This window comes from Diabrotica virgifera, chromosome 8 (assembly GCF_917563875.1).
Source record: "Diabrotica virgifera virgifera chromosome 8, PGI_DIABVI_V3a".
NCBI classification, from domain to species: domain Eukaryota; kingdom Metazoa; phylum Arthropoda; class Insecta; order Coleoptera; family Chrysomelidae; genus Diabrotica; species Diabrotica virgifera.
This window is the reverse complement of record NC_065450.1, coordinates 5,287,370-5,301,119: the sequence shown is the minus strand read 5'-3', so window position 1 is coordinate 5,301,119 and position 13,750 is coordinate 5,287,370. Positions and strand designations below refer to the sequence as shown.

Here is a 13,750-nt window from a genome sequence, read left to right as displayed (position 1 = left end):
ACACAGTTCCAGTCATGTTGCACTTCCAAGCCACGATATTCAATAACTTTTTGCACTCCTTTCGAAACTGGCAAATCTTTTCTATTTATGAGTCGGATGCTTGCTGAGTTTTTGTGTACCTATCGCTTAACATTTTGATACTCTGTATAAATATTTTTAATCATATCTTGAATGCACTTATGCGATAATGTTGGAATAGAAGCTTTTTTTCATATTTGTTCTACTTTCGTTGCAACGGCATTCAAGACGTCAGCGATATATGGATCTCTATTATTATTTGTCAACTTAAGTTCATTACGAATAAAGAGAAAGCATTTTAGAATGTCACACTTAGTTGGTAAAACACGATCATTGAAATTTGATAAGAGCCCTATTGATTTTTTCGACAAAAATTTTTTTTTGTTTTTTAATTAAAATCCAATATGGAACCTCAAGATATTTTTTTTTATTTCAAAATGCTCTCGCACCAATTGTTTTCATTACCTGACACAACTTTTATACGAAAGCCATAAGAATTTTTCTGTTCTTTTATTTTTTTGACCTTTTTCGTTCCACTCTACTGCCCAGGCGGCGGATCAGGGACTTTATTATTCAGAACAGGTAACCAATTAGAATTACTAGCAGAAATTTCCTTCGAATGTGTGTAACGATTGGGCCTCTATCACACGCCGTCCCACAGATGAAGGCTATGAGATGGTCCATCGAAATTATATTTAATAAAGAGCGGAGCAACAGAAAGTTAGTTCCAGCTGGAGAATTGATCTGTAAGGAACTCACTGGTCACCAGTAGGTGGCAAACGAACTGAGTTGGAACCAACCGGAGTCTTACGACTTGCTGGTTTAAGCTAGCGTACTGAGCTAGTGGAAGCCAATTGGGCCAATACGAATTGAGTCGAAGCCAGTCGCGGAGCGATTCAGAATTGATGAATCGCTTGCGACGTTTGTAATCATGTATTGAACGATTGCTACCAGCTCCATCTCGGGGATTTGATGATATGTGAGTGTAAATATACTTTAATGCTAATGTTGCAATGCCATTTAAGATTTTATTATACTTACTGAAAGCTCGTCCTGATGAGTATCGGTTGCCCGAAGAAACTGGGCACACTCTCGTCCATCAGCGAATGCGTTTTAATAAAATTTAACGTAAGATCGGGTAACGTCCTACTGTCGTTATGACACTGCCCAGGCCGCGGATCCGGAACTTTATTACTCAGAACAGGTAACCAATTAGAATTAATAGCAGCCTGCTCTTTGAAATTTCCCTCGAAAGTGTCGGTGATATCTTGAAGACTAAAAGCGCACACCGCGCTGCCGGATATGCTATTTGGAGGGGTAGTAAAAGTGCCGTAAACTAGTTGAGCTTGTACGTCACCGTATTTGCCTTCAATCAGATCTGTGGCAGATTCTAAAAAGAAAGAATAAAACCAATTAATACTATAAAGCAAAACAAAACGATTTATCTAAAAAAAGATCTGATGTATTTTATAAATAAAATTAATTGTATATTGGTAGCAGTTTTCAAAATATCGTTTTTTAATTAACATTGCTTTGAAGAAAACAAAACAAACTGCCAATCTGTCTCCATATCGTTGCATCATTCTTCTTCTCCACAGTGCACGATACATATCTACTTCGTTTCCGCTGGAATAGAGTACTTACATCGATATTGTACTTCATATAGTCATTATTCCAACCTTTGCCAATTGTCCTTTAGGATAGGTATTCAAAAATTGAACAAAACACCTTTAAAACTCCAAAAAACGTGTTTTTCCCAAGGTTATTAATTTCTTTTAAAATTATTTTTAATTAATTTTTGCGGGGTTAATCACGTTTTTGAAGTCGATATAACCTGAATCGATGCGTCTCTAACTCATATCCAAAAGGCTTCAGGTTTCAACGAAGGAAATACTTTAAGGAAATCTTTTATGCAAAAGCCCAGGTTTTCAAGGGTTATTTGGGGGGTTTCTACTGGATTTACTCATCTTTTTTACCTTCCTACATCATTATACAGCATATTTTCAAAAATTTTATGAAATAACATGACACCAATACTTCCCATATTGAGAAAAGCTATAAATTTCTTAAAGAATCAGAAAAATCCAATTTTTAATTTTTCAAATATTGAATGGGTTGCATATGTGAGTCCATATTAAATGTAGTAATGAAACACAGACTTACTCACAATCATTTAATTATACTTTGACGACCGGTTTCGATCTCTACATTATACAGATCATCTTCAGGTCGGCGTTACAAGTAGTTAAATGCTACAATAAAGAAAACCAGAGTTAGAACATTATCTGGTTGCACAAGTGTTAACAGAAAGCCAAATTCGAAAAAAATTTTTGCAATAAAGGTTTTCAACTGTTGACATTTCAGAATATTGATACTTACAAATGCACACCTATGAGTTAAAATGCTCATAAGCATATATGAGCAGATGGGTGCATGTAGTTTGTGAGTATGTGTTGAAATTTAAATTATTAACAATTAAAAACAAATTAAACCATTAAGCAAACTTAAATATGCATCCAAACTCAAAATAGTAATAACAAATAGATAGTAATATTGTTCAAACCTACTTACATGCCGTTACAAGGGATGCGTTGCCACTTAGTTGTTATCATATTAATTCGTCCAACTTATGCTGATTGGTTTGCTGGTAGGGTTATACGGCAAACAGACATGTTACGCAGGTCAAAACAAAGTAAATTTTTGAATTTGGAAAGGATCCTGAAGGAAGATGCGTGCTGTGAAACTGGTGATGTCGTGTTAGAATGGAGAAAGACAATGCTCAAGTGGTTGTGTATTGAATGTAGCCAGGTATGAAAATCTTATTGTAGACACTTGTACAAATGTGATGGTCTTAGCTCGTAGATGTTTTACGATACGGGCAGAGGTCAAAGCATAGGAAATGACAAATAGGAAATTATTTTAATAATTAACTTGAATTATAATGTTTATAATTCAAGTTAATTATTAAAATAATTTCCTATCTTTGACCTCTGCCCGTATTGTAAAACATCTACGAGCTAAGACCATCACATTTGTACAAGTGTCTACAATAAGATTTTCATACCTGGCTACATTCAATACACAACCACTTGAGCATTGTCTTTCTCCATTCTAACAAGACATCACCAGTTTCACAGCACGCATCTTCCTTCAGGATCCTTTCCAAATTCAAAAATTTACTTTGTTTTGACCTGCGTAACATGTCTGTTTGCCGTATAACCCTACCAGCAAACCAATCAGCATAAGTTGGACGAATTAATATGATAACAACTAAGTGGCAACGCATCCCTTGTAACGGCATGTAAGTAGGTTTGAACAATATTACTATCTATTTGTTATTACTATTTTGAGTTTGGATGCATATTTAAGTTTGCTTAATGGTTTAATTTGTTTTTAATTGTTAATAATTTAAATTTCAACACATACTCACAAACTACATGCACCCATTTGCTCATATATGCTTATGAGCATTTTAACTCATAGGTGTGCATTTGTAGGTATCAATATTCTGAAATGTCAACAGTTGAAAACCTTTATTGCAAAAATTTTTTTCGAATTTGGCTTTCTGTTAACACTTGTGCAACCAGATAATGTTCTAACTCTGGTTTTCTTTATTGTAGCATTTAACTACTTGTAACGCCGACCTGAAGATGATCTGTATAATGTAGAGATCGAAACCGGTCGTCAAAGTATAATTAAATGATTGTGAGTAAGTCTGTGTTTCATTACTACATTTTTAATTTTTCATTTGGGGAATCTGGACCTTTAAACTCTATTAAGCAGAGCACTTCAAAAAATGTGACTACAAAATATAACGAATTTTTTTAGAATAACTGGACGTGTATAAATACTACTATCAAAATGTGCCTCTATCGCAATTATTTAGTACAATATTTCATGAAATTTGAGATCTTCTTCAAGATCTTAAGTTTAAACAAATCTCTGGCTTCCCTTGGGAAATAAATCATATCATGTATATAATAATAGTATACAGTAGCATTTTGCCTATCTTAACGGGGGGTACCTTTTACAGATACCATTCATCATTCTCTTTGCCTTATCCCTATGCGGGGTCGGCTTCCCTAATTGCATTTCTCCACACAATTCTATCTTGGGTCATATCAATGTTAATCCCCTTTACCAACATATCCTGCCTTATCGTCTCCCCCCAGGTCTTCTTTGGTCTTTCGTTGTTCCTCTTTCTTTTTCACTGTCCAACATTCAGTTCCGTGCATCATAGCCGGTCTTATGGCTGTTTTATAGAATTTTACCTTCAGCTTCATTGGAATTTTTCTGTCACACAACACACCACTCGCCTCTTTCCACTTCATCCATCCAGCCCTAATTCTACTGCATGCATCTCCATCTATTTCTCCATTACTCTGTAATACCGATCCTAGGTACTTAAAACTATTACTTTTCACAATCATTTCACCATCCAAGGATACCATTTTATTTGTAGTAACTCCATCTTTAAATGAACATTCCAAATACTCTGTTTTTGTCCTACTAAGTTTTAAACCTTTTTCCTCCAGAGCTTGTCTCCACTGTTCCAGATTTTGTTCTAAATCTCTTTCACTATTTCCTATTAACACTACATCATCAGCATACATTAGGCACCATGGAATACTACCCTGTAGTTTCGCTGTTATCTGGTCAAAAACTAATGAGAATAAATAAGGACTAAGGCCGCACCTACATTGGATCCGATTTTCTCCGATCAGATCAGATCCGACGTCGGCCGACGTCGGAATAGAAAATAAACCCATAGTATTAAATGGGGGTGCCTACATTGGATCCGTTTTTCTCCGATCCGATCAGATCAGATCAGATCCGACGTCGGCCGACGTCGGAATAAAAAATAAACCCATAGTATTAAATGGGAGTGCCTACATTGGATCCGTTTTTCTCCGATCCGATCAGATCAGATCAGATCCGATATCGGCCGACGTCGGGAGTAGCTTCTCCTATTCTCATCGAGAAGTGTTTGGTTTCATTCCGATTGGTTGCAAGTTGAGTTGCAATTTTAGTTGCAAGTTGGTTGCAAGTTGGTTGCAAATTAGTTGCAAATTGGTTGCAAGTTGGTTGCAAAATGGTTGCAAACTGGTTGCAAACAGGTTGCAAACTGGTTGCAAACTGGTTTCAAACTGGTTTCAAACTGGTTTCAAACTGGTTGCAGGTTGGGGGTTGCAAGCTAACATGTTTAAATATATTAAATTCATCATCTCCTTAACACATCTTCATCGGAACTCATTGTCGGTGGTCGGTGGTCGGAAGATTACTGAACCAATGTAGGCACCCTCGCCGGAAAACCGGTCTGATCGGATCTGATCTGATCGGAGAAAGACGGATCCAATGTAGGCACCGCCTGTCGGATCGGATCGGATCTGATCTGATCTGATCTGATCGGAGAAAATCGGATCCAATGTAGGTGTGCACTAAGGCACCGAGCCTTGGTGCAATCCTACTTTCACCTGAAATTTATCAGTGTCTCCCACACCTGTCCTAATACTAGTTGTTACTCCCTCATACATATCTCTCACAATCTTTACATATTCGCCAGGGACTCTTTTCTTATTGAGTGCCCACCGCAAAACCTCTCGAGGAACTCTATTATATGCTTTCTCAAGATCAATGAATACCATATATGAGCGTTGGTCTCTTTATTCCTGTATTTTTCCATCAGTTGCCTTACAATGCAAATTGCATCTGTTGTTAATCTGTCCTGCGTAAAGCCAAATTGATTATCGGATATTTCGGTTTCTTCACGTATCCGTCTAACAATTACTCACTCCCATATTTTCATGGAGTGGCTAAGTAGTTTTATAGCCCTGTAGTTTGTGCATTGTTATATGTCTTCCTTGTTTTTGAAGACAGGTACTAATATACTGCTTCTCCATTCGTCTGGCTTTTGTCCAACTTTCATAATTCTATTAAATAGACCTGCTAGCCAACTGTCTCTCCCAATGCTCTCCATACTTCCCCAGGTCTTCCTCCATACTACCTTTTACATATATGATTGTAAAAATTTGATCTTTCACCATATATTTCTTCCACCGATGTAGGGAACTAAGTATTGGCAAGTGAAAAAAAGAGAACAACAAAGATATGTGGTTGCAATGAGAATCACTAGATTGATGGGTGAAGTGACAAGCAATAATAAAAGCAAAAACTGACGTATTGCGGTAGCAATTAATGATACATATCTATACTTTTACTTAAGACCCTTCGCTGTACTGAAATTCCAAACAGACGGGTAAAACAAATACTAGGGAAGTATCAAATAAACGTGTCTTAATCAATTAACACTTTTTAATAATTGCTCTGTTGAAAATATCATCCTGAAAAAATTGTGATTCCACCATACTATCTATATATTTTCTAATAATTATTATTACGTTATAAAATTAAAGCACAGCGAATTTATTTATAAAGCTCCAAGAGGAGTATCAGGATAGTTACGTATTTAGTATCCAGTCTTTTATTTTCTATTGAAACAGAATTGAAAAAGAATGTACGCGCTGGCGACTTCCTTGAATTCATCGAGTTTAAATTTTGACGAATGCGAGCGAATCCGCAGAGTTTAAATTTTGACGAATGCGTCGTGCGCATTCATCTAGTTAAAATTTTGGCGGAGGCGCGTCGGACGATTTAAAGTTTAAAAATTAAATTCTGCAAGTTGTGAGTTACAATGCAAGTCTTTATATTTTTCCAGACGCTGCAAATTTATTGTGATGTCTTGATTGCAAGGCGGTTATATGCTCCTTTTGTATGAAAATAATGAAGCTAAATCAGGAAAATTGTTAAGTTGTCATCCTATACAAAAATAGGTAATGATAAATCTGTATTTGTTTGGCCAACCTTACCAAGTTAATAAGTACTAAAACTGCAAATTTGTTAATAGCTTTACGGTGTCTAGTCGGACAAACTTGGATGTACGGGAACAGTGGAACAGGGGAAGTTTTAATTGTGGAAAAGGTTACAGATTTCGAATGTCAGACTACAAAAACGTCACATGTACTTTGTCGGACAGAACTTCCAATTGATTTGTTACCCTTTCATTAAACTCTGATACAAAAAAAGACTGCTATTTACCACCAACATAATTCCTGTGATTTGACATGTTCTACGTGTCGGACTTATTAAAATGCCCAACATATCTGTCGGACAAACATTGTTTCATATATTATATAAAGTTTGCTATTGAATAAACTTAAAAACAACCTACTAGTTTTCACAATCATAAACTTGTCAGGATGACAAGTTCCACAATTAAAACTTCCCCTGTTCCAGTGTTCCCATACATCAAAGTTTGTCCGACTAGACACCCTTAAGCTATAAACTTTTTAGCTTGCTATTAATCAGTTTTTTTTAGGTACGCGGGATCCACGCCTAACCTTCTACCCCTTCACAATACAGGGCATGATCGACGAAAGGAGAGACTCAGGTCGAAGAACAACATCCTGGCTCCGAAATCTCAGAGAATGGTATCAAGAGACCACCGATAATTTGTTTAGAACTACCATAAAAAAGGTATTATTGCCAATATGATCGTCAACGTTCGATAATCGGACAGGGTACTGAAAGAAGAAGAAAAAAAAAATCAGGAGGTTGAGAGAAGAAGACTGTGGATCTGATCACTCTTGGTAAGAAGTAAAAATAAATCTTATAGTTGGAGGGGAAAAACAAAAACGAGCTCAAATATAAAAAAAGCATTTCGAGATATGATAGCCGCAAAGTAAGTGATAAAGACGTAAAATAATATATAAACTATAAATAGAGCCGCAAGAAGGGATTGAAGGCAGAAGTAGAAACAAATTGGGAAACAGTGAAATACGCAGTCGAAAAGACAAACACAGAAGTGCTAGGATATGAGAACAAAACGAGTTAAGGCGTGATTCCTTGCGGGAACAAAATACAAAGCAAAGTAATGTTGTCCAATCATGATGAAGCCAATGAACAGAATCACAAAGAAAAATAAAGAGAGTTTGAGAAAAGATACAGTGTGTTAAAAAGACAGTACGACGAAAGAAAAATTCAAGATATCGAGAAAAAGTTCCGCAAAATTTTTTTTCTATTGTAAAGTCAAGACGACAACTAGGGTTGTCAGAGTAAGAGTAAATATATGACACCAAACGAAGGATTCCTGCTAAGTGAGACTGATCATGTAATGACGGAATGAAAAGTTTTAAAACTGTTCAAGGGATATGACGAAGTGGAAGAAGCACAACAAATATTATTAGAAAGCAAAGATACTCATGACAGTTCAATAGAACAAGAAATTATGGATACAGGTCAAGATCTCTAAGAACACTAAGAACACAAAGAGCCATGGAGCAAATGGGATAAATGCAGAATTGTTGAAAGCAAGTGAAGAGCTACTAACTTGGAAAGCAAACTAGCTAAATTAATTGGGTGTCTTTGGGAAAAAGAGAAGATGCAGAAGATGTAGAAGGATCTGATGCAAGTATTGCCCCAAATATTGATATATGTACCTGGTGTGAGTTTTTATTGAATCTCACCCCAACAGTGGCGAAAAGGGTTTAATTATTATCTTTTGCCTAATTAGACATAGGTGAATATTTTAGGACCACACGCATATGTCCCAAAGCATAGAGTCCTTCGATATTAACAAACTAGTGACCTTTTAGGGCGAATGATTCTGAGAATTTATTTGGTCTGGTTTTATAGTTACTAATAAACACGATATGAAGGATTGTGCAAACGAAAAATAAAAGTGTTAAGCGAACAAAACATTTATTAACAACAACGAGTTTAACAAATATGCGGATTTAACGATAAATTGTCTTAATAGCGAAAGAGAAAGAGTATTTAATCTAATTATTGCGGAGAACGTATTTTCACGACAAAAAGAGGAGCACACAACACGAACACCTCGCCTTAGAGAGGCTGGCGAGAGACTTCTAAAATTCTATTCAAATCACTGCATTAATATCTTAGTTTACACTTTTCTGCCTGAAAAAGGGCTACCCACATGTTATTCTTCTTTGGCAAAGCGACATGCCTTTTACCCCAAAGACGATAAATAGCAAACATATGTCTATTTTATCAAGTTTTCAGAGAATGAATTCTTTCAAACACAATACAGATTGTCCCAACAGATTTACAAGAGAGAGTTATATAAATGCGAATTAATTTAACTGTTGTTTTCACAACAGTACCGATATATCCGAAGAGAAACATCGATATAAAAATATCGATATAATTTTAAAACGATACATCCTTGCCATCTCTACTTTTATTAGATTTGACTCTGAAAACAAATCTAGACTGTTTTACAAACTGTTAAACAGTGTAGATTTTATATTATGAATATTTTGCATAGCCAATTTCTGGTAGAAATAACATTTGCTTTATCATTTCTACTAATATTAGTTTGCTACCTAATAATGTTTAACATGACTACATAAAATAATGAAATCTAATAGAATATTAATCAGCTTGGAACAATAAATCTGTCGCGTCTGTAGAAAGTCTCTGAACTCATACTTTCAAGTCGCGATGATAAATTTTTAAAATTTAAATTCGTCCACGGCCGCGGCCTGAGCGGCGTTTTCGCCAACTTTTAAGCTCGATAAATTCAAGAGGCAGTCGCCATTGCCAATGCGTACATTCCTCTTTAATTTATTTTTATATAGAGAGAATAAGGAACTAAAATACATAACTAAATTTCACCCTTCGTGGCGTTTCATGAATTAAAGTACAGTGAAACTTCTCTTTAACGGACAGCAACGGGGAAATATAATTGTCCGTTGTGTAGAGTTATCGCTCAATAAATTTAAAATAAAACAGAAGTTTCGATTTGCTTGATCTTTAATTCTTCATTTTCGTATTTGCATAAGCATATACACGAATAAAACAAATAAAATACTGATGTAAAAATGCAATAAAAATGTAAAAATGGTAAAAATCATCAATTTTGGTTTGCTTCTTTGTTTAAACATTATTTTTCACAATTTCTGACTCAACATTTGGTTGTACTAAAGTCAACTTTAGTTGTACTAATAGTTCGTCGTCACTCTCTTGGTCGGAAACATTGGATACCTGTTCGTTTTCTTTAAAATCACTAACACAACTATAGTCGGTTCGCTAAACTCAGACACAACTGGCTAGTTATTTTAGTAAGTAATCTTGATAATTTGGTAAAATTGGCAAAAGAAAATAATTATTAAATAGTTAATAATTACTAAATAGTTAGTAATTTTGCCAATTTTAGCAACTTAGTATAAGTAAAAAATTATTATCAGTTATGTAATAGATGTTCAAAATGTTTGCCTTCTTGTGCAATACAACAAACGATTATATCTTCAAATGGTTTGGTTACATTATTTAAAATAGCTGTTGTTATAGACGCAAAAAGCGTTCCAAATTCTTAATTTTATATCATCTGGAGTAGTAGGAAATGTAGCATAGATATACAATATTTTTAATATAACCCCATAAAAAATCCATCTTTGTCAATCCTGGTGTCCTAGGCGGCCAAATATATGGACCGCCTCTACCTATCCATTTATTTTTAAATTTTCTGTTAAGGTAGTTCTTAACATCACGTCAAAAATGGACAGGAACTCCGTCCAATTGGAGCCACATGTTTGTTCGGACGCAAAGTGGAAGGTTTTCAAGAAGGATCCAAAAATATTGTTTTAAGAAATTTAAAAAGTTGTTCCATTCAGATCTTTGTCAAAAAAATACGAGTCGATAACGTACTCGCCCAGAATACCGCCCCAAACATTAACACTCTATCGGTGTTAGCGATCAATAGTAGGAAATAAATGTTTGTTTATTGTATTATAATGAAATGAAAATTATGTCTATTTACTAGACCATTATTATGAAAAATAAGTAGATTGGTCTGTATACAATACATTTAAACAAAATCAGGATCTTCTCCAAATTCTAAAGTTCATAAACGATAAGTTAAATATTTATTATAATCCTGTTCGATCTAATACTGGTGTAGTTAAGTTTTATACGGATAATAGTGGTTTCTCTTAAGTACCCTAACGCTTGTAGGTCTGGATCCCGCGTATGAAAAAAAAGTTGATTAATAGCAAGCTGAAAATTTGTTAATAGCTTAAGGGTGTCTAGTAGGATAAACTTTGATATATGGGAATACTGAAACAGGGGTAGTTTTAATTGTGGAACAGGTTAAAAATTTGGAACGGTCACACCACGAAAACGGCACATTTATTTTGTCCGACAGAATAGACTTAAACTCTCCTAACAGAGATTAAACTCTCATGCAAAAATCAGACTGCTATTTATCACCTGTCATAATTCCTGTCATTTGACATATTCTACATGTTCCACTCATTAAAACGCAAATTTGGTGATAAATAGCAGTCTGATTTTTGCATGAGAGTTTAATCTCTGTTCGGAGAGTTTAAGTCTGTTCTGTCGGACAAAATAAATGTGCCGTTTTCGTGGTCTTACCGTTCCAAATTTTTAACCTGTTCCACAATTAAAACTGCCCCTGTTCCAGTGTTCCCATATATCAAAGTTTATCAGACTAGACACCCTTAAGCTATTAACAAATTTTCAGCTTGCTATTAATCAACTTTTTTTCATACGCGGGATCCAGACCTATTGTTTGACTGATTTCCAATTCACCCGAAATTTTTTCTTTACTAGTATTTGAGTTTTCCGTAACAGAAAGCAGGACATCAAGTTCCTTGACATCATCACAAATAACTGGTTTATTTTTATTTAATTTTCCGTATGCAATATTTAATTACCAGTAGCACGGAAATGCAGTAGCAGTAGCATTGATAAATCTCCCAAAAACGTCCTTTTTGGGTGTATTCTATCAGGATACTTTTGAGAGTAAACTTTAGAATGTAAGATATAATTTTGGAAACACCCTAAATGCAAAGTACCATGTCTACTCTTTCGTAGATAACGTGATTATTCATTTTTGGTAACAATTAACTTTGAATATCATACACGGATGTTTATATTTTTGATAATTACCAGACCGTACTGTCATAAAATGACGATGTCATACAATGAGATACATCTTTTGTTTTAAAATTGATTTATAGATTAGGAATTTAAATAATTGTAAATTACGCAAAAACTATGAGACCTAGGTATAGGACATCCATATACCATTCGAAAGAAGTAAATTTGTTTAGTATAATGATTTATTAATATACATGGTGTCCATTTAAAATAAGCATCATATGACACATTGAATAATCCAATAATGAAACTGTAAATGTTGAACACCCTGTAAATAAATGTGTAATAATTAATCATGGAATACATTCAACCAATATCCAACTACTTAGATGTAAAAGTAATTTTTTCATAATTTCTTAAATAACTTGAGAATAAGCCTTCTTTTAAAACTTTACATTTTAAGAAAAGTCAACATAATTCAGAACCTTCTGTACATAGGTATAGGGAAGCCTTATGAAACTATACCTTCTTTTTTGAGGACAATTAAAAAATGCAATAAAATATAGGGTGCTCCATAAGAAAAAATATAACTTTGATACGCCGCCATTTATTGGGACACCCTGTATATTTCAAAATAATTTTAAAATGTAGCTATTATCAACTTACAAAATACTGATTTAAATTTTTTTCCAAATCTTTTACCATTTCGCTGTAATCTTCCGTCTCGTTAGTGGTGACTCACCCTGTATATTTCCTACAAGAATAAAAACCGCTAAACGCCTTAAAAATTAGTGGCGCATACAATATTCCAGCTACAAAAGATCTGACATGAATATTACGTGGCACGAAACTGTATTTTCATTTTGATGTAAAACAAAATTCTAGTTTTATTTTAAAAGATTTTTCCATAATATTTGCTAAATTTGAAGTAAACGCGTCACAAAAGAGTAACTTTGATACAGTTTGAATTTTGAAACTCTTTTGTGGCGCGTTTACTTCAAATTTAGCAAATATTATGGAAAAATCTTTTGAAATAAAACTAGAATTTTGTTTTACATCAAAATGAAAATACAGTTTCGTGCCACGTAATATTCATATCAGATCTTTTGTAGCTGGAATATTGTATGCGCCACTAATTTTTAAGGCGTTTAGCGGTTTTTTATTCTTGTATCAGGAGTTTCTCAAAGTTATTTATAAATTAAATGTATGAAGTTGAATGCAATGTTCCTCTATTACTCGTTAAGCTTTATAAATGGTCACCTTTGTTGCATTATCTCCCAAATGATCTAGTGTCCATCGAATGTACACTAGATTTTTTTCTATTCGAAATAGATTGAAAAAAAAATATAGAGATGACCGGTAAATGAAGTCGGATTGCCCGTTGCCAGATCAAATTTAGCGTCGTAATCACTACAACTACATAAACCATTTCGGGAATAATCGTTAATTGGATTATACTTTTGTAGCTTAATAACTTCTAAAAGGCTTAACCGATTTTGATCAGTAAACATGAGTTTGAAACGTATTTACCAGTAGTATCTGATGGATCTAAGGTCAAGTATGATAACTGAAGCTATTACAGGAATTATTGAGCTTGAGAAACCGTTTTTCCCGTAGGAAATAGATTTGATCATGTTTATGAAGCCTATAACTTAAAAATTCGAATTTTTCCGGATATGACGTATACACCGTTAGATCCGTCTAGACTCCTTCTACAAACGCTCAGTTATTGGCGCAATTCGTAGGTTGAAATTTTAAGTAATTGTCGAAAAACCAAAATTTTCAAAGTATAGTTTTTCAGTTTTGTTTT

The 13,750-nt window shown here is 34.4% G+C and overlaps 1 protein-coding gene across 2 annotated transcripts in view; it reads right to left on the bottom strand.

The window, feature by feature from the left end:
• Positions 1-13,750, bottom strand: part of LOC126889639 (semaphorin-1A) — a 584,815-nt gene that overhangs the window by 65,335 nt on the left and 505,730 nt on the right. For both annotated transcript variants that reach the window (XM_050658141.1, XM_050658142.1), the window contains exon 7: positions 1,060-1,408. In XM_050658141.1, the coding sequence (XP_050514098.1) occupies positions 1,060-1,408 (349 nt within the window). The remainder of the gene's footprint in view (positions 1-1,059; positions 1,409-13,750) is intronic.